The 25,206-nt window shown below is 51.6% G+C and overlaps 1 protein-coding gene across 3 annotated transcripts; it reads right to left on the reverse strand.

Annotated features, from left to right (window-relative positions):
* Positions 1-1,328: 1,328 nt before the first annotated feature.
* On the reverse strand, positions 1,329-24,235 carry TTC22 (tetratricopeptide repeat domain 22). 3 transcript variants are annotated; one of them, XM_017869390.1, is made up of 8 exons: positions 23,069-24,235; positions 8,959-9,014; positions 8,628-8,743; positions 7,871-7,989; positions 6,900-7,061; positions 5,178-5,222; positions 3,175-3,327; positions 1,329-2,658 (listed from the first exon to the last, which is right to left on the reverse strand). In XM_017869390.1, the coding sequence occupies exons 1-8, from the start codon at positions 23,633-23,635 to the stop codon at positions 2,122-2,124; spliced, it is 1,755 nt and encodes a 584-aa protein (XP_017724879.1). In that variant the 5' UTR covers positions 23,636-24,235; the 3' UTR covers positions 1,329-2,121. The 3 variants fall into 3 exon arrangements, with proteins under 3 accessions (XP_017724879.1, XP_017724881.1, XP_017724880.1); XM_017869391.1 differs by lacking the exon at positions 5,178-5,222 and having other exon boundaries at positions 1,958-2,658; positions 23,069-23,734; XM_017869392.1 differs by lacking the exons at positions 5,178-5,222; positions 6,900-7,061.
* Between the last annotated feature and the right edge of the window lie 971 nt (positions 24,236-25,206).

The raw sequence follows: 25,206 nt of genomic DNA on the forward strand, positions 1-25,206 counted from the left end.
TGAGATGATCAGAAAGTTTACTGAAAAAGTTATGAAAGGACAGGGAGGCAATAGAGGGAGAAATGCATACCTTTGGGGACAGGAAAGACAAGAAAGGAAATAAACAAACTGGGGACCCTGGGGGAAAATACAAACTCCATCAGCCTCTAAGTTCTGCCAGTAGACTGCCTTAAATTCAGTTTGTTTGTTTAAGGAAGGAGAAGAAAGAAATGGGTTCCCATCCTAGGGACAGTCATGGGTCACAGTCTTGGGCAGAAGAGGGATGGGGGTGGTTGGGGGGTAGAAGTGGACAGGGGTGTGTGTGGTCTGCTGTGGAGTCACCTTCTGGCCTCTGCTGCAATGGTGGTGAGAGGAGAAAGAGGGTGAGAGAGAATGTCACCATTCAAAGTGGTGAGCCATGGTGAGACATGAGGTAGAATTCAGGAGCCTTAGGGTGGCCTCACTGCCAGATTTCACAGGTACCTGGAATGCCACCATTAGTGTTGAAACACTGTCCCAGTGGATATCAGAGTGACCCATGTAACAAGTGACACACAAACCTTTAACATATAAACACTGAATACTTTAGAGTTGATTAGTTTATTAGTATTTTTCCAAACCTGAAGAATGGTGAAAGTAAGTTTGTGGTAAAAAGTGTGAAAGTAAGTGTGGGGAAAACAGTAAGTATGGCTTTGGGCAAGCCATTTCCCTTCTATGGCTCTCAGTTTTCCCATCTGCACAATGAGGGGGTTGCACTGTGCGATCTCTAAGACACTGAATTTCAGTCTGTTCTCTACCCATCAGTGGATATGTGAGATGCAATGCAGGGGTGCTGGCCTGTCCCTGGTAATGAGTGAGGATATGAGCAAAGCAGTGAGTAGAGCCTGGCATTTCAGCTACTCGGGGGGCCGAGGTATGAGAATCGCTTGAACTTAGGAGGCTGAGGTTTCAGTGAGCTGAGATCTGGCCACTGCACTCCAGCCTGGGCGACGACAGAGTGAGACTCTGTCTCAAAAAAAGAAAAAAAAAAAAAAAAAAAATTCTATGACTATGATTCTAAGAGTGTAAAATTCCAAGATTTTCTTTAGAATTAGTAGAATAGTCAAGACTGGGGGCAGGGCCAGGCATGGTGGCTCACACTGTAATCCCACCACTTTAGGAGGCTGAGGCAGGTGGATCCCTTGAGGTCAGGAGTTCGAGACTAGCCTGACCAACATGGTGAAACCCCGTCTCTACTAAAAATACAAAATTAGCCAGGCGTGGTGGTGCACGCCTGTCATCCCAGTTACTTGGGAGGCTGAGGCAGAAGAATCACTTGAACCCGGGAGGCGGAGGTTGCAGTGAGCAGAGATCGTGCCATTGCACTCCAGCCTGGGCAACAAGAGCGAAACTCTGTCTCAACAACAACAACAACAAAAAGATTGGGGACAGGTTGCACCTCCTAAAGGTGTGGCCCCTAGTTCCCCCAAGAGCAGGGAAGTCAAGTGAATGTTCTGTTGATGGACTCTATTCAGAGCGTCTGGGAGGCCTTTCAGGCCAAACTGACCAAGGAGGAGGCCTGCTGGAAAAGTGGCAGAGAGGTAGGAATGAGCCCGGAGCACCAGGCTTAGTAGGGTGCTGTTCCGTAACTCACTAGCGGTGCAGTCTTGCCCTCTGCTTTAGCCAGGGCTTTTCTGGCTGCAGGAGCTGAGACCCCACTCCAGTCAACTAAAGTAAAGGGGACTTTCACATAAGGATAGAGTGAAGCCCATGGGAGTCCAAAGACAGGCACTCAGGCCTGAGGGACTGGGCCCCTGGACTAGAAAACTGCCACACTGAGGTAACTGTCTTCCGTTTCTCTCAGGAGCCTCACAACCATCTTATTTACCTGTATGTCTAGAAAATTCTGTCCCTCGATTGGCAGCTTCCCAGTGTTTTCTCACCTCTGCTCCCAGACTCTTCTGCTCTCAGGCCCTCCAGTCTGGGTGGGCATTTCAAACCGCCAGGGTGTCGCAACATTCCCATTCACAATTCCTGACAGAGAATCGAACTGGCTCCGCTCCCAGGCCAGCCTAAGGCAGGGGGTCAGCCCAGACCTGGTCCCACCAGCTGGGCGGGGCCTGGGCGGGGTCCCCAGCAGCCTCCGGCCTGGGCACCCGCATCCTAGAAGGAGACCGCCCGACGGTCCCGCAGCGCACTGGCGCCCTCGCCCTCGCGCTCCATAGTCTCGAAGAGCAGCCGCACCAGCGCCAGCCGTCCCTGGGCCACCAGGGCCCGGGCCAGACCCAGCACCTCGTCCGTGTGCCCGCGCCACACGCGCTGCAGCTCCTGGCACAGGCGCGCCGCAGGGTACTTGTCCTGGGCGCGGCGTAGCCAGGCGTCCACCTCGCGGCCCAGCTCGCCATCGCTCAGCTGTGCCTGGCTCCACTGCGCCAGCAGCGCCTCGAGCAGGCAGCCGAAGCCCTCGGTGTGGCTGGAGCCCGCGTCGTCCAGCTCCACCGCGCGCTTGAAGCAGGCCGCCGCGTTGGCGTCCTCGCCCTTGATGCGCAGGCACTTGCCGCGCAGCAGCTGCAGCTCGGGCAGCGTGGCACCCAGCTCCGACTCGCCCGCCTTGGCCAGGAACACCAGCGCCTGGTTCAGCGCCGCCTCATCCACCGCCAGCAGCTCCTGCACTGCGTCCACACCCATGTAGTAGTAGACCTGGGGTGGGGGACGCGCCCTTCACTGCAGGTGCGGCTCCATGCTCATTCCCGCCCCACGCTTGCTTAAAAATAAATTCCATTCCTTCACTCATTCCCACCCTCTCTCCATCGACCATTATTAATCACACGTTTTATTACTGCTCCTCTAGGAAAAGAGTACCCCAATTCCAGTTCCAGCCCCTTCACACCTAGCCATGTAACCTTGAGTGAGTCAATCTCTGGATCTCGGTTTTCTTGTATCTAAAATTATGATATTGTCACTTCTTGGTAAACACTCCCTGAACACAGAGAATAGATATCTTCTAGATAAAGAATAATGCCCACACTTCCTGAGTGCTTAGGAAGAGCCAGGCCTTGTTCTAAATGCTGTACACACATTCAATCCTCACCATGGCTGGAGGAGATAGGTACTGTTATGAGGGAGTGAAACTTTTTCCTCTGCATCTTGGCCTAGCCTGGCAAGGAGTAAACAGATTCTTGCTCAGCTATTGGCTAAGCCAAGAGACTGCCTTACCTGGCCGATGTCCAGGTACGCCTTGAAGCCTGGGCACACCCTGACCACTTCCTCTAGGTCAGCCTTGGCACAGGCCAGGTGGTTCCTGTCAGGCATGCCCCCGAGACCCATCTTGGCCCGCTCCAGGTCGTGCAGATAGGCTCTGATGTGGATCTGCCAACAGAGAGCCAGCTTAGGAAAGATGATCCAGGCAAGGGCCTCTGCCCTCCTCTCTGTTCTAAATGAACCCAGTCTCTTTTTTTAACAGCAGCCAGGGAGGTTCTGTGTTGCAGTAGAAAGACCCTGAGGCTGGGACCCAGGAGTCCTAGGTCCTAGTGTTGGACCAACTTGGGCTAGCCACACCCTCTTTCTGGTCCTTAGTTTCCCTGTCTGTGCAATGAGTGAGTGGGATGAAGTAAGAGTCCCTTACTCATTCAACAGATATGTATTGAGAGCCCACCATGTGCCAGTTCCTATGTTGGGTACAGGAGGTACCGTGGTAAAAAGATAGATGAGGTCCCTGCTCTGGCGGAACTTAACATTCCAGTAGGGGAGGCGGTCAATTGTAAACAGTACTATTTCAAGCAGTAAGTGCTATGACAAAATAAACATGACAATAGGATAGAGATGATTGGGGAGGATTATTTTAGGTAGGATGGCAGCACCAATTTGGGGAGAGTCTATGTCAACAAGCAGTGTGGGAAGAATGGCAGGTAGCCCCAACTGACAAGCATCACATTACAAATGATCTCAGACCCTTGCTTTCCTTAATTCCTCCATTTTCCTCACACTTAGAGCATTTACAAAGTTTGGAGGTTTAGGAGGGGTGGGTTTGGGTTGGGTAGGAGGAAGCGAGGGAAAGGGGGCTATTGTTGTTGAAGGTATTAATGCTTTATAGTCATCAGAAGGGCTTTGGTTATAAGACAGCATCATGGAGGCAGGGGGAGATGAATCTCTGGCTTTCGGGTCAGTTGGACTAGGGTTTGAATTTCAGTCCTTCCCTCAACCCCTAGCTATTAGCCATGTCATCTGGAGGGAATTCTACAACTCTATGAACCTGAATCTCATTTCTATATCTGAAAAATTAGTACATGAATATCTTCCTGGGGGAATTACCATGATGTCTGAAAGAACATATTCTAGTCAGGAGATAGCATATGGAAGGTGCTCAGTTCATTCATTCGTTCAGCAAATATTCATTAAGAGCCTCCTCTGTGCCAGACACTGTTCCAGGCATTGAGAATGCAGTAGACAACAAAACCACAAAAATCCCTGCCCTCAAGTAGCTTATATGTTTTGGGGGGGAGAGAAAATAAACATGATAAAGATGTAAATAGTGTGTAGGGGAGTGATTAATGCTAAGGAAACTAAACCAGGAAAGGAAAACATAGAACGTTGGTGGTGGCGAGGTGTGGTGGCTCACACCTATAATCCCAGCACTTTGGGAGGCTGTGGCTGGAGGATTGCTTGAGCCCAGGAATTTGAAACCACCTTGGGCAACATAGGCAGAACCCTGTGTCTACAACAAATAATTTTTTAAAAATTAGCTGGGCGGGTGTGGTGGTGCACATCTGTGGTCCCAGCTACTTGGGAGGCTGAGGTGGGAGGATCACTTGATCCCAGGAGTTCAAGGCTGTAGTGAGCCGTGATCATGCCACTCCACTCCAGCCTGGGTGACAGAGTGAGATCCTATCTCTAAAAGAATTTTTAAAATAAATAAATTAATTTATTTATATACATATATAAATAATATAAATATATATAAAAAATTAAATGTTGGCATGGCTTTGATATTTTCAATTAGATGGCCACTAGAAGACCTGTAGGAAGTGAGGGAGGAAGCCAATCAGATATCTGGGAGAAGAGCATTCCAGGCAGAGGCCCCGGCCAGTAGGGTTGGAAGACTGAGAGAGGCATGAGCAGAGGGAGGTGGGGTAGAGAGCTCATGGGGCCAGGGCCATGCTTGTGGGCCGCAGCATGGACTGAGGCTTTTACACAGATAATGTGAGTTCCCTCCTTCTCACCATCTCTTCTCCACCATCCTGTGCTCCTCTGGTCATCTGAGTGATCTTCGGCACCACAGAGAGGCCAGGATCATAAGACACCAGATGGTGATGGAGGGAGGAGAGTAAAATTGGAGTTTCTGATTATTGAATGCAGTTCTTTGGGGAAGTTCCCTGCCTCCCTGGTTCTATGTGGCCTCATATGTAGGATGGCACATGTCTGGCCTCTCTCACAGGATTCTTATGAGCATTAAATCAGATCACGAATATGAAAGTGCTTGATGAAATGCAGAATTTTATAGAAATATTTTATTATTTACTATTATGGTTAATATTATTATCTATAATAATAACCACATCCATGACAGTGAAGGAATTTCACTCCTGCCTCGTACCTGCTGGCAAAGTAATTAAGCCACTGAGACCAAGACTGGGAGAGGATTTGCCACTAGGTCATGTGGATGGTAGTGGAGAAGATGAGGGGACGGGGGACTCTTCGGCTTGCAGTGAAGTAAACTTGGAGCTCCGAGTCTGCTTCCTCAAGCACACGGGGTTTGTGTGGGCTCTAGGGGGCGGGTCTGGGACCAGTGCGGGAAGCTAGCGGGAGAGAGCGCTCACCTAAGTGTGTAACTTGCAGAGCTAAATGATTATGCAGTGGACTGCCTCAAGAGACAGTGAGATAATTCAAAAATATGCCTAATATTAAATTAGTAGCAGTCAGTCTCTTATGAAATCTTACTGTGTGCTTGATGCTGAGTTTTACATACAAAATCTAATGTAATTCTCATAACAACTCTATGAGACGTATTATCATCTACAGATAAAGAAACTAATAAAGAAAGTCTACAGATACAGAAACTGAGGCTCAGAATCTGGGCAAGAGTATTTTGCCAAAGGTCCTACAGCACGTGGTGTTGTGGGATTTGAACCAAGACTGTCTGTGTTCAGAGCCAGAGCTCTGATCCACTATATTAAATGACCTCTACTGGCTTTCAGAAAAGCACCTCCTACGTCCAAGGCACTGTGCTTTGGATGCTACCTCACTGCGTCTGTTGACAACATTTTAAGGAGTGTTCTTATTTATATCTTACAGATTTGGGAACTGAGGTTTGGCGGGGTAAGTGGCTTGCCACAAGTTCCACAAGGTGAAGAAGTCAGATTTCAACTCTGGTCAGTCGGATTCCACCTGTGCCAACCCAGAAGAGGCTGGGGGCTCACTGACAAGGCATTGTAGAAGGGATTCCTGCAGTGAGTGGAGGCTTCTACATTCTTTCACTCAAAAACCTTATAGGGCTGGGTGTAGTGGCTCACACCTGGAATCCCAGCACTTTGGGAGGTCAAGGAGGGAGGACTGCTTGAGCCCAGGAGTTTGAGACCAGCCTGGGCAACATATGAGGCCTCATCTCTACGAAACAAAACAAAAATTAGCTGGGTGCAGTGGTGTGCACCTGTAGTCCCAGCTACTTGGGAGGCTGAGGTGGGAGGATTGCTTGAGCTTAGGAGGTCTAGGCTGCAGTGAGCCATGGTGGCACCACCATACTCCAATTGGGTGACAGAGTGAGACCCTGTCTCAAAACAAACAAAAGGCTGTATAGAACCCAACTGTGTTTTTTGATGGCTCCTAAGCTCCCTTCCACCATGAGGACTCCCTGACCCTTGGGCCCTGGCAACAGGGTCTTGGCCCATGGCCCTTGTTCTCTGATTCCCAGTGGCAGGGTGAGGTGGTGCAGGAAGTTGACCCACCTTAGCCCTTGTGCAGTATGCCTGCCAGTTGAGCTCTGGATCTTGTAGGACATCCAGGGCCATGTTACAGGTTCCAGTGGCCATATCCTGCTTTCCTAGGAAGTAGAAGATTTTGGCCAGGCGATTTAGGATGGGGGGCTGGTTCTTGGCGATCTCGATGGCCTAGGTAAGGGAGGAGTGCAAAAGCAAACCACTTGCTTGGTCGTTAGCCAGAGCTGGCTAAACAGTGCTAAACCACAGGAACCCCATCTCTGGATACATCCATATCAACATGGTGCCCTTTACCCATATCCACCCTTATCCACCTGCCAGTAAGTTGTCATATCATAGAACCCAACACCTTGGGACACAACCCATTGGCACCCAACTCCTGAGAGCCCAGCCCATGACCACATCACCTGTCACATCCAATAAAGCCTTCTAGACCCCAGTCAGACCCGTCCTTCCCAGTGTATGCTCCCCCATCTTCCCGGGGCAGGTGAGAGGAAGGGCCAGGGGCAACCCTCGTCCCCAACCTGACAAAGTACAGGGTTTTTACCTGGGTGATAGCACTTACCCCCACTATTGTCATGACTGCTTCCTATTGTAAGTGACTTGCCTTAGGGTCACACAGCCTATGGGCAGGTCTGGCAGGGAGACCCCAGCTAAACTCGTCATTCTACTATGCCACTGGGGGTGGGGAGGTAGAGAACTCCTGGCAGAGGGAGTACTGTGAATGGAGGCCTCAAGGGAAAAAGTCTAAGGGTCTGTTTCAAGGCTGGAGAAACGGGATGGGGCCAGATTCAGTATGGGGAGGGTCTCTTTTGTTGTGAATGAAGAGAGGATGGAGAGCAAGGTCTGGAGTAAATGTACTTCCTGGGTGGGCCACGCAGTGGGGATTGATACCCAGAGAAGCCCGGGTTCTGGGTGGAGAGGCTGGGGTGCCAGGCTCCTTCTCAGTTTAGAGGGTGGGTGTGGCTGGGGGCATGTACCTTGCCGAAGCAGTCCAGAGGGTCGGTCCCCGAGTACCCGCAGTCATGGACGCCCATGGGGGTGGTGGAGAAGGTGTCCTTCCGCTCCAGCAGCATCCCGAGGTAGCACCAGGCCAGGGCTGGGGGTGAAGGGTGGGAGAGGGTCTCTAGGAAGCAGCAGGGTGGAAAGAGGGAAAGGGCCATCTCCATCCTAGGTGTTGTCCATGAAGACAAAGCAACGGACAGTAGCGTGAGATCACTGAGGGCAACTTGCCAGGGACAGAGAGAAGCAAAGGTGGAGAGAAGGGCCGTGTGAGGGGTTAGTGAACCCGTTTTAGTGCTTGTTCTGTGTTCAGTGTGTCATTGGGGGGGAACTCATTTCAGGTACGTAGGTCTCTTCTGACTTCAGCTCTCACCAGCTCTGGTGGTTCTAGTCCCTGTTCTTACTCTCTAGCCCTGCAAAAAAATGACTCGACTCCTCTTCAACGGAGGCTTCAATCTTCTGACAATAAATAAGTGGAAACAGGGGAAACTACCTCTCACCCTCCAGGTCACTAGCTGCAGACGGGGAAGCCTGCAGTCACAGTGACTTGTGTTGGCACGTTCACTTGGGCAAGGTATGTGGGCTCCTTGAGGTGCACAGATGAGTGTAGGGGACAGAGCAAAGGAGGAAGAAATAGGAGCCAAGAGGTGGAGGTAGTGCCAGAGGTGGGTGCAATGCCAGTGGGCTGGTGGCGGGGGACAGAGGCTGCTGTCCCACCCATCCCTGGGCCCCTACCTTGGTGGCGGAGGTCCTCGGACTTGAGCACTTGCCGGAGCAGAGCCAACGTGCGGTTGAAGGCGGGCAGCCTCTTCTGCTCCTCACTGCCCAGCTCCAGGAAGATACCATCTAGCCTGTGGCCGAGAAGGAGATGTGGTTGGGTGGCACCCCCTCCCAGCTGTCCTGTGTGCTGCCAGCCCTGCCCAGGCCCATGGTGGTGGTGGTGGGGTTTGGGAAGCCCTTTCCAGCAGGATGGACCCAAGCCACCTTTGCCCTTACCCTGTTGGCTGGGTACCAGGCCACACCTCTCCCTCCACCATCCCGTACCCCTGCCACCTTCTTGCCTGACCTGATGTAGAGTGTTGCCATGGTGAAATACCAGCCCCTTTTCTCCTCCATCGGGATCTAGGAAAAGAGAGAACAGCCCATGCTGCCATTACTGAGGTACTCTCGCCGTTGTTCATAAACTCCCACACTTGCTGAACCCCAAGAAGCAGCAGGCACAGTGAGAAGGGCTTTGACCTTAAACACCCTTGATTACAGTCCTGGCTCTGCCCGTGACTGGCTGGGTGGCCTTGGGCAAGTCACTTCACTTCTCTGACTACAGAGGCTTTGTGAGGGCCCCCAGTGAGGTGCTTATCCTAGAGCAGGTATGGCGAGCATTTCCTCCCGCACCCTCCACAGGCTCCCCAACCCCAGGGCGCACACCCCACTGCCCACCCTCTCCTCCACGCCCACCTGCCTCCCCCTTTGGTGCCATCCCTGCAGTCTTCACCTTCCTGAGAAAGCCCCTTTGGGCATGTTAAGTGAGCCCAGCTCAGCTGAAGCCCAAGACCCCCCTGAACTGTTTTGCCATTATTATTCCTGCCAACCTTGCTGTGCGACTTGGGCACCAGATAAAATATTTATGCTGTTATTTATGGGAGTAGCTGCTCCGACTTCAGGAAGGAATTTTAATGAAAACCAATAAAACCCCCAGTGCATATCAGCAGCTCTCCCTCAGGCTCCAGCCCCTCCCTCCACATTCATCTCCCGTCCCTGATCTGGAGGCTTCACTCTGCACTCCCCACCCCCACTGTGGCCTCCTCAGCTGTGGGGGAGGGGGGCCCATCATCTCTCTACCCCCATCCCCAGCAGCTGGGGTGAATGCATTTGTCAGCACCTATGGCATAAGGCCCTGCGTTGGGTGCTCTGGGAACGTGGCACTGAATGGGACCTGCACCCTGACCCGAACGCACTCACAACCTGGCAGGGGAAGCAGACCCAGGCTTCAGTAATAGGATGCAGCTCAGTGCCTGAATGTGCCAGGATCCTGACACCCATCTTCTCCATCTCACAACAAACCTATCAAGTAGCTGTTATCCCCATTTTATAGAGGAGCATATTGAAGCTCAGAGAGATAAAGTGATTTGCCTGAGGTCACACAGCTTTTGAGTGCCAGAGCTGGGATCCGGTCCCCGTTTGTCAGCTTCCAAAGCCCATGCTTGCTTCCCCACACCGGGTTGCCAATAGCTGTGGTATGAAGCCAGGTCTGATCGAGGCCATGAGAGTGGTACAGAGGGAGTGTGGGGGATGGGCGGGCCACTCCCAGTCGGGGGATGAGGGCTTAAGGAGGGTCTTGGGTCACATTGGCACTTCAGAGGGTGGGTTCCAGATGGAGAGCTCCCATGAACAGAGGCCTGGAGATGTTAAGGATGGGGAGCTGATGGGTGTGCAGCACAGAGTATGTGAATGGGGACCTGGGGGAGCCAATGCTAGCAGGTTAGGCTGTGGCTGCTCCCGGGACACCTTGGATGAATTTGGAGGAAGAAAGGGAGGGGTCCTTACGAGTCAGATCCCACTAACTGGTATGACTGCCCTTCAGGACAGGGTCTGGAACCCAGGTCCCAGTCAGACCACCCAGAAGGGGTCCCACTAATTGCATTTCTCAGTCAGTATTCCCTGAGTAGCTTCTCTGTGTGACTCTCGGCTGGGCAATCAAGACAGGAGAGAGAAGGCAGGTCCCACATTTAGGGACTCTGGGTCCTGCAGGAAAACCAGACCCAAAGACACAATTAGAGTAGAAGGAACACGAGGGCTATGGGAGTCCGGGGAGGTATCCTATACAATCCAGGGACTTCCCCATGGTTTTCCAGAGGAAGAGGTACCAGGGCAGGGTCCTCAAGGACAAGTAGGACTCACTCAGGTGGATACGGTGAGAAAAGGCAATCTAGGAGGATGGGACATCAAGTGCAAAAGCACAGAGAAGAGCGAGCAAGGTGCGCTGGGGTCTGCCTGCAGCCCAAGGACTGGAACTCTGATAGTAAGGGGTGAAGAGAAGAGCCGGCAGGGGCATAATCAGGAGGGGCTTCTGAGTGCCAGGGTCAGGACTTGGAGCTCATCTGCAGGTTAGTGGGGAGCTATAGAAGGAGAGAGAGCTGGGGGGTTGGGCACAGTAGCTCGTGCCTATAATCGCAGCACTTTGGGAAGCTGAGGCAGGAGGATCTCTGGAGCCCAGCAGCAGTTCAAGACCAGCCTGGGCAACATAGTGAGACCCTGTCTCCTCAAAAATCAAAATCAAAATAGCCAGGCACAGTGGTGCACATTTATAGTCACAGCTGCTCTAAAGCCTGAGATGGGAGGATTGCTTGAGCCCAGTAGTTTAAGGCTGCAGTGAGCTATGATAGCATTCCAGCCTGGGCAACAAAGTGAGACCTTGCCTCAAAAAAAAAAAAAAAAAAAAGAGGCTAGAGCTCAGGAATGCCAAAACCTGATTGATGTGTGCTTTTACATTTGCATCACCTTGAAAGGTAATCCTGTTACTTAGGTGGGAATAAAGCAAAAAGGCAGGGACAAGACTCTGGATACCCTTATCTGCTTTACTTACACTGGACCTGGGAAGGAAGGAGGAGACTGGGATTTATGGAGCACCTAGCGTGGGCCAAACTGGCATGATGTGTCAAAACCTGACCATGCAAAGGATCAGGGGCACGTGGTGCCTCAGGCTTCCCGGCTCCGGCTCCTTCTCCTTCTTTTGAGATGGAGTCTTGCTCTGTCACCCAGGCTGGAGTGCAGTGACGTGATCTCGGCTCACTGCAACATCCGCCTCCTGGGTTCAAGCTATTCTGCCTCAGCCTCCCGAGTAGCTGGGATTACAGGTGTCTGCCACCACACCCGACTAGTTTTTGTATTTTTAGTAGAGATGGGGTTTCGCTATGTTGGCCAGGCTGGTCTCGAATTCCTGACCTCAAGTGATCTGCCTGCCTTGGCCTCCCAAAGTGTTGGGATTACAGGCGTGAACCACCGTGCCCGGCCCCCGGCTGCTTCTATGTGAGTGATCCCATGACCTCTGGTCCCTCACCTGCTTTGTGGTTGGCTAACTGAGTCATGGTGGGGAGAAAGAGAACCCACTCTCCCTTCCTTGCTCCTGGCGAGGGAGCCTAGCATTCAGCAAGAACAGGTGTAGTAGACTTCGGGGGTGGGAATACGAAGAGCTGAGGCTCGTGTGCCTGGCAGGCCTGGTCATATGAGATGGGGGACCTTAGGGGATGAGTTACCCCTGGCAGGTTATGTCTTTATCTGCAAAGGAGGATAATCATATGGACTTCTCAGGAGTTGTGAGGGCAGTGCCTGGCCCAGAATAGATGTCTGTTCCCTTCCTCCTGGTCTGGGTAGAGCTGAGAGCTGAGTGGGGTTAGGGTTCTCTAGGAGGTTGCTTTGTCTGCTGTGGCGTGTTTCAGTGCCTGATGAGGCAGCGTGGTCTTTGGCCCTGGAATTTGGACCCATCCTGGGGCACCCTGCTGTCCTCTCCCCACTATGCTCCCAGGACCTCAGGATCTCCAGTCCCCTGTTGGGTCCCAGGCACCTTTCTTGCCTCCACAGGTCCCCAGTGTTGGAGACTAATGTGTTGTCCTCAGGGCTTTCCCAGCCACTCTCTTGTTTGGTATTCAAATGGCAAGAAATTAAATTATGTGTCCAAACCCCACTTAGTACATGATAGAGTGGGGGCTTAGACTCATGCCCCCATGATCCTATTCCTAAGCCTTGTCCACAGCACTCAGTTATCCTGATCAATCTCCTTACTAGATATCCGAGGACACCGAGAAGAGAGGCGAGGTGGCTTACCTAAGGTTCCACACTAGTTAGCATCAGAGCTTACAATCCAGTGGTTTCACCACCACTCTGCGCGCTGTTGAGTATTACTGATTAATTCAAGAGACTGGTTATGGTTTTCACTAAGCAAGCAATACCACCACCTGGTGGCAGTATGCCTGAATTGCAGGGGCAACTCCTAAGGGTCAACTCTCCTCCCCTTCAACTTGATGACTAAAATTGATTTTTAAAAAAGTAGCTAGTTGGGTGACATCTGTGTGACAAATCCCTAAGGTAGTCCCTCATCAGATCCCTCTTAAGAGCCGCATTTGCAGGAGGGCTTGTGGGGTTGCAGATGGGGTCAGTGGATATGGAACAGAGTTAATGCAATACACAGATCTAGTCAGAAGCCTCACTGTGCCTGGGCTTTACTCCTCTATCCCTGTGGTGAAGCTGGTGTTGGATGTTCACTCTGTGCTGCAATTCTGGCTCTAAAATAGGCTGTCTGTCTCTCTCTTTTTTTTTTTAGATGGAGTTTCGCTCTTGTTGCCCAGGCTAGAGGCCAATGGCGCAATCTTGGCTCACCACAACCTCTACCTCCAGGTTTAAGCAGTTCTCCTGCCTCAGCCTCCCAAGTAGCTGGGATTACAGGCATGTGCCACCATGCCCAGCTAATTTTGTATTTTTAGTAGAGATGGGGTTTCTCCATGTTGGTAAGGCCAGTCTTGAACTCCCAACCTCAGGTGATCTGCCCGCCTCGGCTTCCCAAACTGCTGGGATTACAGGCTTGAGCCACTGCATTCGGCCTTGGACTATCTCTTTAAAAATCCTTCTGGCTGTAACTTAAGCAGTAACTGAAGCAGCCGCTGAAGCTGTTACCAGGGGCAACTTGGCAAGCCATAGTGCGTTAAATTAAATTAAGCAGGCTTGTGACTGCCCCCTCCCCTCTTGCAGAAGGGAGGGGGCATTCCACCTCTATCCTGGAGAATAAAGTTGCTGTGAAACCTCTTATGGCTGCAAGGAATTCAGTTACAGAGTTTACGACTCCCAGAGGCAAGATGTTTGGAGGCAGCCTGGGAGGAGGCTCACAGGACTTCAGCCAGAAGAGGAGTATTTACGGTGAACCTACCTGGGGTAGGTGGCCTCCAGTCAGGATACCCCCCCTTTCTTTCATTTGATCCTTATCACAACCCCATGGGCTGGGGATTCCGTGGTCTATGAGAGAGGCTGGCCAGCGTGTGAGTCCAGGCTTTGTGCTGGAGGAGCTTACATTAGGCTGCTGTTCTGTGGCAGATTCGTGGGAGGGAACTAGGCGAGGCCCATGCTGACCCTAAAATGAAATTTGTAGACCCTGGTACAAGCTGAAGGTGAGAGAGACAGATCTCAGGTGAGGTGTTCTCAGCACACTTCCTAGCTCTTCTGAGGCCCTCGCTATTACTTTCCTTATATTAGGGATGGGGAAACCGAGGCAGAGACCTGCCTATTTAACCTGGTACTTCAGGCCAGGTCTCTCTGACTTCAATGCTCTTCCCACAAGATCCAGCTGCAAGGAGCTACTGTTTGTACAGTGTTTACCATTTACAAAGGGCTTTCACAGAGATTCCATGTGCTCCTCAGAACAGCCTCAGGGAATGTAAAGGGAGTATCATTACCCTCTTCATACAGCTGGGAAGACTGAGGCAAGATGCTATGTTCAGAGTCACATGTCCAGTGTGACAGCCTTGACTGAAACCTGGAGATGATGCTCTTTTGCTATACTAATAATAGCAACTTTTGAACACTTACTATGCACCAGGCACTTCATTTACATGTGTTGCCCCATTAGGCTTTCTCAAGGGTTACCTATGGGGTAGGGATTGTTATTCTCCCAAGTTTACAAATGAGGCAACTGTGGAAGAGAGTGGTTAAGGCATGCACCCAGAGTGACACAGCTAGCAGGTAGTAGGGCTGAGAACTCTGCGACTTAGCTCCAGAGTTTTTGCCTCCAAATACCTTAGACAAGTGGTTCTCAAAGTGTGGCCCTCGGTCCAGCAACATCAGCAGCATCACCTGGGAATTTGATAGAAATGCAAATTCTTGACCCACTGAATCTAAAACTCTGGGGGTGGGAGCCCAGCAACCTGTGTTTTAACAGGCCCCCTACTGCATGCTGAAGTTTGAGAACCACTGCACGAGGCTCTCACTGAACTACCCTAAGGTGGAACAAAAATGGGCTAGAAAATTTCTCTCTTTTTTAGTGAGTAAAAGGTCAGAAATTGTCATCCTCAGAGAAGCCTGAAGATCGAAGCTCTGTGGGCTGGGTGAGTAAGCAACAAAGGTTAGTGACCTGGCAGAAACTGCAGGAAATGGTAGGATTAGGATAAGCCATTACCAGAGCAGGCATGTCTTAACTCGGGTCGGGTACAAGGTTGGACCTCAGCATCCCATTTACTTCAAAAGACAGCCCCCAAAGAAGGAAATGTTGGGGAACTTGGCTATTTTAAGTTATTCTAATAGAAGATCTTTCACTACACCAACGACGTACAATATATATGCATTTGAATATGCTATACAGAGACCTTGCCGGCTCTTAAGGAAAATATTTGCCTTGTATTTTGAACTTTGCCCCTGATGACGGGCTGTTCTCTGGATTCAGAGTCAGTTCCTGAAAGCTGACTAATTTTCTCTCTGGGGAGGAGGAATGACAAACAGTAAAGAGAATGGACATTTCTCTAGTGTCACTGGGCTCCTCAGTGCATCATGGCACTGGGTTCTCACAGCAGCCTTAGAAGGTATAATGCATCTTCCTCCTTTTACAGATCAGGAAACAGAGACTACAGAAAAAGCCACCAGCCCAGCCCCATAGCCCAGGGCAGAAGTGCCAGGATTCAAGTTCAGATCTGCCTTCCTCCAACGCCCCTGTTGTTTCCAGCTCATCCTGCTGACTCCGTGAAGGCTGACACTGCAGAAATAAAAGTCACAAGGTGGCAGGCCTGTGGATATGTCCTTCCTGCACAACTGGAATGTCCTCTGTGATGACACAGAATAGCCTTTCTGCTCCTGCACACCGAGCCCCGCCCCACCTGGCCCCAGCCTGCCGCCTGTGGGCCATGTACAAGACAGGCAGGGAAGAGGGTTGCTGTTCCCCACACCCAGCTGCAGGTGGTGATGCTCTTGTGCTCCTGCCTTGTCAGGTGTGGGGAGGAAACAGGATGAGATTGGGGTCCCACCCCTGCCTCTCACTCCTCTAAGGGTCCTGGAGAGCCCACTGGCGTGGCTCAGCTTCTACATCTGCAAACAGGGGTGACCCCACGTGGCCTGCCTGCATCAACAGGCATGTTGGCTGGGGTGATATGTGCACAGGTGGAGGGAATTTGGGATTTGAGTATTATGCCATGGAAGCAAATATTCGGCCCTGTCTTGGGCTCCCTGGACAGTTCCCTGTGGATTTTAAGCTTTGAGCAGCTCCCTGTTGGTCAAAGCTCCTTTCTGGTCCTAGGTCTGTCATGCAAACACAAGCCCTGTCAGTTTTGCTCTGTGCTGGATCCCAGACTTGCTGGACTGTGTTGAGCCACTTCTCTGTTTCATTACCCCTAGTGAGACGGCCTTTCCCTGTCTGGTCCAGTGTCCAAATCCAGCTCTAGCACTGGTAGTACCTGAGTGGGTCTGCAGGAGTCTCTTACCCTCTGCAGTAACAACAGTGATGCCTGAATTTTCTCAGCTCCTCCCGTGGGTCTGTACGGTGCTGCACTCTAACTACATCATCTTTTCTCTTGTAAAAGAGGTGGTTGGGCCGGATGATGCTTAAAGCAGCTTTGGCTCTGGGCTTCTGTATCTGTGAGGAGGAGGACACCCAGTTCTCAAACTTCCCAGCCAAGTGGGGAGAGAAACCAGTAGCAAACTTAGAGGGCACTGACTTGCAAAGGTGAGCGCCCCAAGGCCACAGAAGGCTGAAGCCAGACCCTTAGGAAAGCTGTCCATCCTCCTGGGCTTTGATGTCCCATAGTCCTGAGTTTACTTCCTGCCAGCCACATGTGCCCCTGGGCAAGTCACAACACCTCTCTGAGCCTTAGTTTGCTGTCTATAGAATGGGGTTAATAACAATGTGGATTTGCCAGCATTTCTGTGAGGATCAAATGAGATAATCGATGAAAAGCACTTGTGTGCACAGTGCCTGGGATATCATCCAGCTTCATCTACCTCCTCTTGTAGCTGAACGAAATCAAACCACTCAGAATCTTGGAGTCGTGTGTGTGTGTATGTGTGTGTGTGTGTGTGCGCGTGGGTGCGCGTGTGTGAACATGCATGCGTGCCAGGGATCCTAGGCTTGCTGACCTTTGACACTTTCTTGGGCCTTCCTGCCAGGTCCCCACCCCGCTGGACGCAGTGATGGATTGGAATGCCCACACCTTTGTTTGTGAGGCTGGCCACCTCCCTCCCCAGCCGCCTCAGCTGGCTGGTGAAGTGTGGACAGCCTCGCGTGCACTGGGTCAACCTGGGCAAGTCCCTTGCCCTCCCTGAGCCTGTTATGCCCGGGGTGTGAGGGGGAATCACAGCACCTGGCAGTGTGTCTGTGAGGTTTGAATAAAACTAAAATGCGCGAAGGCAGGTAAGACCCTGAGCTCAGTGCCCAGTGCACAGACACCATTGCGGGTGTGGTTCCTGTCATCACTCAGGGCCTGCCCTGGTGTGTGTGACTGCATGTGTGTGTTAAGGCACCAGTGTTTTGGGAAAAGGAGAAGAAAATAACATAACTGAGTTGGCTTGGGACAGGGATTTTTTTTTTCTCTTAGACAGTAAGTTCAAGTTTCCTTATTTTAAAAAATAGGGATTTTAAAGACAAAATCCAGTTATTTGACTAAATTAAACAATGGCTGCAAACTCCCCTTGGGTGTTCAGCTCTACGTCAGACATTGAGGAGGGTGGAAGGGGAAGAGAGAGAAAAGCCCAAGACAGAGTGCCCACACTCTAGGGGCAAGACAGAAACCACATGGGGGTAAACCAGAGGTTGGAAGGCTCTGTTGAAGAGCAGGGGCGAAGTGTTGTGGGCCAGAGCAGGCAGGGAGAAGCCCCAGGCAGGACCTCACGTGCCCCTGCCTGGGGCTCTTCATGTTCTCTCAATCCTCACAGCAACCACGTGAGGTTCATGTTAGAACGCCATTTTATGGAGAAGGAAACTGAGGCTCAGAGGAATAAAGAATTGCCTGTAGCCAGCTAGTGATGGAGGCAGAATTCTCACCTGGTCTAACTCCAAAGCTTGTGCTCTTAATAGCTACTCAATCTAGAGATTTGCCACTGACGGTCCATCTGTGAATGTATATGTGTGTGAGAGATGGCGTGTGTATACACATGTGTGTATATTTACAGGGGTGATGGGAGGAGGAGGGGAGTGATCAAAGCCATCTGTTTTCTCATATTTTTTTGTAATTTAAGAAAGAGAAATGTGGCTGGGTGCAGTGGCTCACGCTTATAATCCCAGCACTTTGGGAGGTGGAGGCAGGCGGATCACCTGAGATCAGGAGTTCAAGACCAGCCTGGCCAACATGGTGAAAACCAGTCTCTACAAAAATACAAAAATTAGCTGGGCATGATGACAGGTGCCTGCAATCCCAGCTACTTGGGAGGCTGAGGCGGGAGAATTGCTTGAATCTGGGAGGTGGACGTTGCAGTGAGCTGAGATCATGCCATTGCACTCCAGACTCAAGAAAGAAAGAAAGAAAGAAAGAAAGAAAGAAAGAAAGAAAGAAAGAAAGAAAGAGAGAGAGAGAGAGAGAGGGAGGGAGGGAGGGAGGGAAGGAAGGAAGGAAGGAAGGAAGGAAGGAAGGAAGGAAGGAAGGAAGGAAGGAAGGACGGATAGGGAATGAAGAGCAAAGAAAGGAAGTCACAGAAACAAAGCCCCTCCTATACAAACACTGATTATTTTTGGATTACGGGCTGGATGATTAACTTTTATAACGTTTTCTTTTATAATCTGTCATTATTATTTTGTAGTTTAGGTTAGCAGATGAGCAGCTGTTCACAGTTCTTCAGCAGCTCTTTGTCCTTTGAGCTCCAGAGGCTCTTCCCCACCTGGGAGAGTCCCAGTCCCACAAAGATGGAAAATCTCTCACTGCAGGGGTCCCTCCTCCTCCTCCTCTTCTGGTCTGACTCTGACTTCACCTTCTACCTCATCCTTCCCAGTCTCTGGACACATGGCAACCCACCCACCTCCTCTCTCTCCACACTCCTCTGCCTTAGATTTCCAGGATTACACCTGTGAGGGTCTCCCCTCACCATCCTGCTAGCCATCTGCATTATACCCCACTCATCTGAACTCTCCAGAAAGAGCAAAGGCTTTGCAGGCAACCAGGGTGGCATAGATTTAACTGCCATTTACTAGCTCTGTGACCCTGGGCAAGCCTCATTCTTTGCCCCAGTTCAGCCAGCACTCAAGCCCCCGTGCTTTGCAGGCCCCACCACGGGGCCTGTGCACGCACCATGCCCCTGCTGGGTGTGTCCCCACTCATTCCTGCCTGGGAACTCCTGCTGAAGGGGAGTGCTCCCTCGCTGAGTCAGTCACTCCCACTCTATCCACAGGGCCCAGACTTTCCAGGTCCCTGTTGATACCAACCTTCGGTCCCCATATCCCCAGAGTGTACTTTCATTGTCAGCCCCTGGGGCTCTGTTTTGGGTTCAGAAAGTGTGACCTCTGGGTGTACAGCACTTAGAGATGATTGCCAATGACACAGGCCTGTGATGAATGCCTGTGTTCTCAGCCAACAGTAGATATGTCTCTGATTTGTCCCTTTGGCTCCCACTCCCAGAAGAGGGGCTCAGGTAAGCATAATGAAGAAGCAAATGTTTGCTTCTCCTTTTGTTCAAGGGCTTCTTAAAGGCAGGGACTTCTTAAAAACAGTGTCTGGCACATAGTAGGTGTTCAATAAATGTTAAAATGCTCAATAAATGCCTCTCAGACATGCCCAGAATTTTCCAGTTTATGGGCATTTTTACTCCCATCGTTTGTTGCATAATACCAATAAAACTGGAGCTGATCAATGTTTATGAAGCAGAAACTCAGGCAAGTGACAAGAGATGACAAGGGACTTGTCCACAGCCACGCAGCAAAATAATAACAGAACTAGGTGCTCAGAACCAAACCTCTGGACTCTAAAAATGATGCAACCATCATTATTGTCATCCTGCCTGCAACTATTTCTTGAGCACCTACTCTGTGCCAGGTGCTTCAGAAGCATGTCATCTAATCCTCAGATGATAAATGGAGTCTCCAAATCCCAAACTCTCTCTGGAGGTTTGTGTAAGGGGCTGACCACAGCTGCTCTATGCAGAACTGTGGGGCAGCTGCTGGGCCACGCCCCAGGACACAGCACAGAGCTGGCAGCCACACCCCCGTGAAGCAATAGGCTCCCTCCCTGGAGCGCTGGGCATCCTGCTTAGCACTCTCTCATCTGGATGTTCACTCACTGGGGAATCCCCACTGTGGCCGTGTTCCCAGAGAGGGAAGAGCCAGGCTCTGTTTGATAGCTACCCCCGAATCACTGCTTTCCTGCTCACCTCCTCCAGGAAGACTTCCCCCAGTGAATGGCCTCCTAAGAGCAGGAAAGTGCCTCAGAGACCAAGTAGCCCCTGCTTCCTGCACCCATTTTACAGATGAAGAAACCAAAGCCCGGGGAGGAGAAGGCCCCACTGTGGGTAGTGTTGCAGCTGAGACAAGAACCTAGGCCTCATGGCTCCTAGCCCAGGGCTCTTCAGGCCCTTCTCTGCTGCCATGACCTGCTGCCATGACCACACTCAACACATCAATGTTGGCTGTGCCTTCCACTGAGGGTAGCCTGGCATTCAGGGCCACAGGCTCAGGATTGAAACAAGAGACCTGGGTTCTTGTTGACCTCATGCAATCAGTGGTCATGTCTACACTCAGCTTAAGAGCAGAGGAAGCTCTCCCAGCCGGGGAGAGGGAGGGGTCATCTGTGACCCTGCTCATCCCTGTGCAGGCTCTTTCTAGGTGCTTTACAAATATTAACTGCTAATTATGACATCAACCAAGTGAAGGATGTCCCTATTTTACAGATGACAAAGCCTATGACATATGTAACATTACTATCTCCATCTTACAGATGAAGGAAAAGGAGCTTGGTGGTGCTAAGCACTGATTTGAAGTGAGTGAACATGGAGGAGCTGGAATTTGGACCCAGACCATCTGACTCAGAGTCAACTCTCTTAACCCCTACCCTGCATGCTGTACTTAAGTCAGGTCCATGCCCTCCAACCTGTACTTTCTGAGGTCTTCACTCTCACATCTTCTCTCTTTTGTTTTTTCTTTTTAATTTTATTTTTAATTTTTTTCTTTTTTGAGATGGAGTCTTGCTCTGTCGCCCAGGCTGGAGTGTGGTGGCACCATCTCAGCTCACTGCAAGCTCCGCCTCCTGGGTTCACCCCATTCTCCTGCCTTAGCCTCCCAAGCAGCTGGGACTACAGGTGCCCGCCACCACGCCCGGCTAATTTTTTTGCATTTTTAGTAGAGACCGGGGTTTCACCGTGTTAGCCAGGATGGTCTCGATCTCCTGACCTCGTGATCCACCCGCCTCGGCCTCCCAAAGTGCTGGGATTACAGGTGTGAGCCACCGCGCCCGGCCCACATCTTCTCTTATAGAAGCCATGAACATTCATGGAAAAGGCGCTGAGGGGAGTGTGCAGAGCCTTTGTGAAGGGAGCTGTGCTACCCATATGTGAAGGCTTGTTATTTACATATCACAAATCTAAAACATTATAAAACATCATTGTTATCAGCTCAACCCTGTCTGTGCTGTGCCTTCATGGAACCCCTCTGAACTGTGGTTTCCTCTTCTGTAAGAGAGAATAATGCTCTACCACATCATTTGTCTGTCATTCAGTACAGGCTGCCTCCGAGATAGCCCCAGTGATCCCCACTTCCAGGTATTCATGTCTTTGTGTAATCCTCCCCTTTGAGTGTGGGCTGAACCTGTAACTTGCTTCTAATGAGCAGAAAATAGCAAAAGTGGTGAAATGTCCATGTGGCAAGGAAAAGAGGGAAGCCATTGGCAGGAGCCAGTGAGGAACTGAATCCTGCCAACAGCATGTGAGTGAGCTTGGAAGTAGATCCCCCTAGTCAGGCAAGCCTTCAGATGAGACCACAGCCAGAGGCACTGAGTGAAGCCATGCCTGGATTCCTGACTCACAAAAACTGGGCCATAATATATACTTAATATTTTAAGTTGCTAAATTTTGGGGGTATTTGTTATGCAGCAGTAGATAATATACCTAGTATTTGCCTATTGAGTGCTAGGCCCTATGCTGCACATACATCCATTCATTTATTAGATACATTTATTGAGTGCCACTGTGTGCCAGGTGCTGTGCCAGTGTGTATTGGGTTTACAGTGGTAAACCAGACAGATATTGTCTCCACTCTCAGAGACCTCACGGTTGAGCTGGAGGCTGGGAAACAGACAGTGTGAGCCGTGCTACGGGAGCCCAGCCTGAGGAGTTAGTGGAGGCTTCCTAGAGGAGGGGATGTCTGAGACCAACCCAAGACTAAAGAGAACCTTCCAGGCAAAGGTGGAGCCAAAGGGCACCCCAGGAAGAGGCTGAGAAAAGGACAAGGTGAGCTGTAAGGAGATCTGGCCCATGGAGGAACAAGGGGAAGCAGAGTGTGGCAAAGTGAGACACAGTGGTTTGGAAGGGGGAACGTGGCAGAGGAAGAACAGAGAGATAGATCATGGAGGATGTCAAATACCCATCAAAGAGCCTAGGATTTATCTGCCAGGCAGTGGGGACATGGCCAGCAAGATGGAGCACCACCACACTGGCAGCAGACGGGAAGATGAGGCAGAAGGGTCAAGCTGGAGGGCAGGACCCCAAGGATGGGTGACAGCTGCTACACTGGTGCAGGCAGGAAGGTACTGGGCTGGCAAAGGAAGGCTGGAGAAGTGTGGAGAGAACTCACAGATAACAGGAGGTTGAAGGGACAAGATTTGGGGACCGAATGGATGGGGATGGAGGTGAGGGGGACAGAAGAGGTGGGAATGTGCCCAAGTTTCTGGCAGGATGCCTGATTCTGCCTTTTACTTAGGTGGGTGTGCACAGGAGCAGGAACAGGCACTTGCTGGGAGGAGCAAGGTAAGAAGGATGAATTGCGCAGGTTGGGCTTGTGCGGTTTCCAAAAGAGAGGCTTGGGCAGGCAGTCCCACTAGGAAGCGGTTCCACTCCCTAGACCAGGAGAGAGCTACAGGCGTGGCTGGGGCAGGCGGGAGATGCACATTGGAAAGGTATTTGGGAGACCAAAGGACCTGGGTTGAGGGAGAGTCAGGGATACCGGGGCATCTCTGCAGGCAGAAGGGACCATGGTCACAGTTCTCCCAGCGGGAGGTAGGGAGACAGGGGTCACCCACCTGCTGCCCGTAGCCCAGCGCCTTGTCGTAGAGCGCGATGCCTGCCGCCAGTCCCCGCGCACGCTCCTCCGGGCTGGCGCAGCCCACGTCGAAGCCGTGCGCGTAACCCTGCTCGGCCAGGCAGCGAGCAGCGCGGAGCTGGGGGTCCCCGGCGGCCTCGGGCTCCTCCGCCAGGCCCATGAGGCCGGCCAGCCGCGCGGCGCACGCCTCCTCCTCTTCCTCCTGGCCCAGACGCCCGTACACGTGTGCCAGATTGGCCCAGGCGTTGAGGTTGCCCGGGTGCTCACGGGTCACCTCGAGGAAGCACTCGCGGGCCTCGTCCAGCTCCTCCAGGTAGAATGCGAAAGCGCCCAGGAGGTGACGCACGGCGGGGCGCTGCGGGGCGGCCGCCAGCTCGAGCTCCTGCCGCAGACCCTCCCGCTGCAGTTTCATGTCCCGGGCGCGCTGCGGGGCCGGCGAGCGCGGCTCGAAGTTCAACTGCATCTCCAGGTGAAAGTGGCCCGGCAGGTAGTCCAGGTCGTCGATGAGGGCGTCTAGGTCATCGGCCACAGCCTCCGGCTCCGCCATGGCTGCCCCCTCTGCTTCCCTGGCCTTGCCCTTGTCCCTGAGGCTGCGGAGGGCAGTGGATGGGGGCGTCCCCCGAGCGAGCGCCGTGCGGGAGGCGAAGGGCAGCCGGCAGAAGCCCCGGGCCCGGCGGCCTCTCGGTCTCAGGGCGCCTCCCGCAGGTGGGTGGGCCCGAGGAGTGCCCAGTGGGTGTTTCCGCTTTCGCTGCTCAGCTGCTTCTAGACGCTGACATTGCACAACCAGGTGTGCCAGAAAAACAAGCGCATTGTCAAATACGAGGCGCGCAAACTTCGGTGCAAGGCAAAAGGCGTGTTTTTACTCTGCTAAGCAGGGAGGAAACTGAGGCTCAGAGGAGAAAACTGAGACTCAGAGGAGGAACAGAACTTGCCCAGGTCACAGAACTGGGCGTACCCAAGTAGGTAGGCCTGGAACCCCAGGTTGCTGAGGGCCGGGCCCTTCCTCCAGGGGCGCTCCTCCGCCCTGTCTGCTTGAGCTGCGTCAGGACTGGCCGTTCTAGCTGCGGCAGCCACCCTCCTGTCGCTGTCGCATCCTGTCCGCAGGTCCTCAGTGCTCTTCCTCTGAATGGAGCCTGCCATCTCCCTCCTCTCTTTTTTGACCATTATTTATGAGGCTTCCTACCTGGAATTTCTCTGCGCCCTCTCTGCTCCGCAGTGAACTCCTGTGCAAAGACTATGGGCTGCATGTGCTGGTTCTAATCCTGCTTCTCCAACCCTAATAAAGTATGACCTGCCACACTTTCATCACCTGTGACATGAGGATGACAATCCTTCCCCATTTATCAGGTAAGCCTGATAAATGGCCACTCTGGATAAATGTTAGCCCCCACTCCTCCAGCTTGGTTCCCATCCCATCCTGCACCCCACCTGTGGTCCCAGTTTTCTTGCTTTGGCCAGTGTTCCTCCCAGGTCTAAAGTGGTCCCCTAACCTCTAGCCTGGAGGCTGGCTGGCAGCGCTCCCTGCTGCAGGGGCCAGTTCCTCCCGCTCTTCCTTCCACCTGGGCCTGGCTCCTGCCTTCCCTGTTGTTTCATCTTGATAGACAGATGAAATATATATATAGGTGAAATATAGTCGGAGTATCTCTAAAGATATAGATGTAAATATTTATACTTCATATAGATGAAATATCTATATATTTCAAGATGAAGCAACAGAGACCAGCATTTCAAAAGAGGAAATAGAGCCAATCAGGAAACTTGAAAAAATATTTGATATTAGCCAAAAAAAAAAAAAAAAAAAAAAAGAGTTAAATTAAAACAACATCCTGGTGCCACGGTTCACCTGTTGATTTTAAATATAAAATTAATTTTAATAATTTTTAATTGAAAATTTTGCTATAAATTGCTGGTGATCCTGTGATGAAACTTGTTCTCTTACCTGCTTGAGAGTATCAGGGATGGATTCACAGAGGGTTTGGCTTTGAAAAAAAAAATTGCAGGCCGGGCGCGGTGGCTCATGCCTGTAATCCCAGGACTTTGGGAGGTCGAGGCAGGTGGATCACCTGAGGTCGGGAGTCTGAGACCAGCCTGGCTAACATGGAGAAACCCCGTCTCTAC

Source organism: Rhinopithecus bieti, unplaced genomic scaffold (assembly GCF_001698545.2).
Source record: "Rhinopithecus bieti isolate Rb0 unplaced genomic scaffold, ASM169854v2 scaffold_4916, whole genome shotgun sequence".
Lineage (NCBI taxonomy): Eukaryota > Metazoa > Chordata > Mammalia > Primates > Cercopithecidae > Rhinopithecus > Rhinopithecus bieti.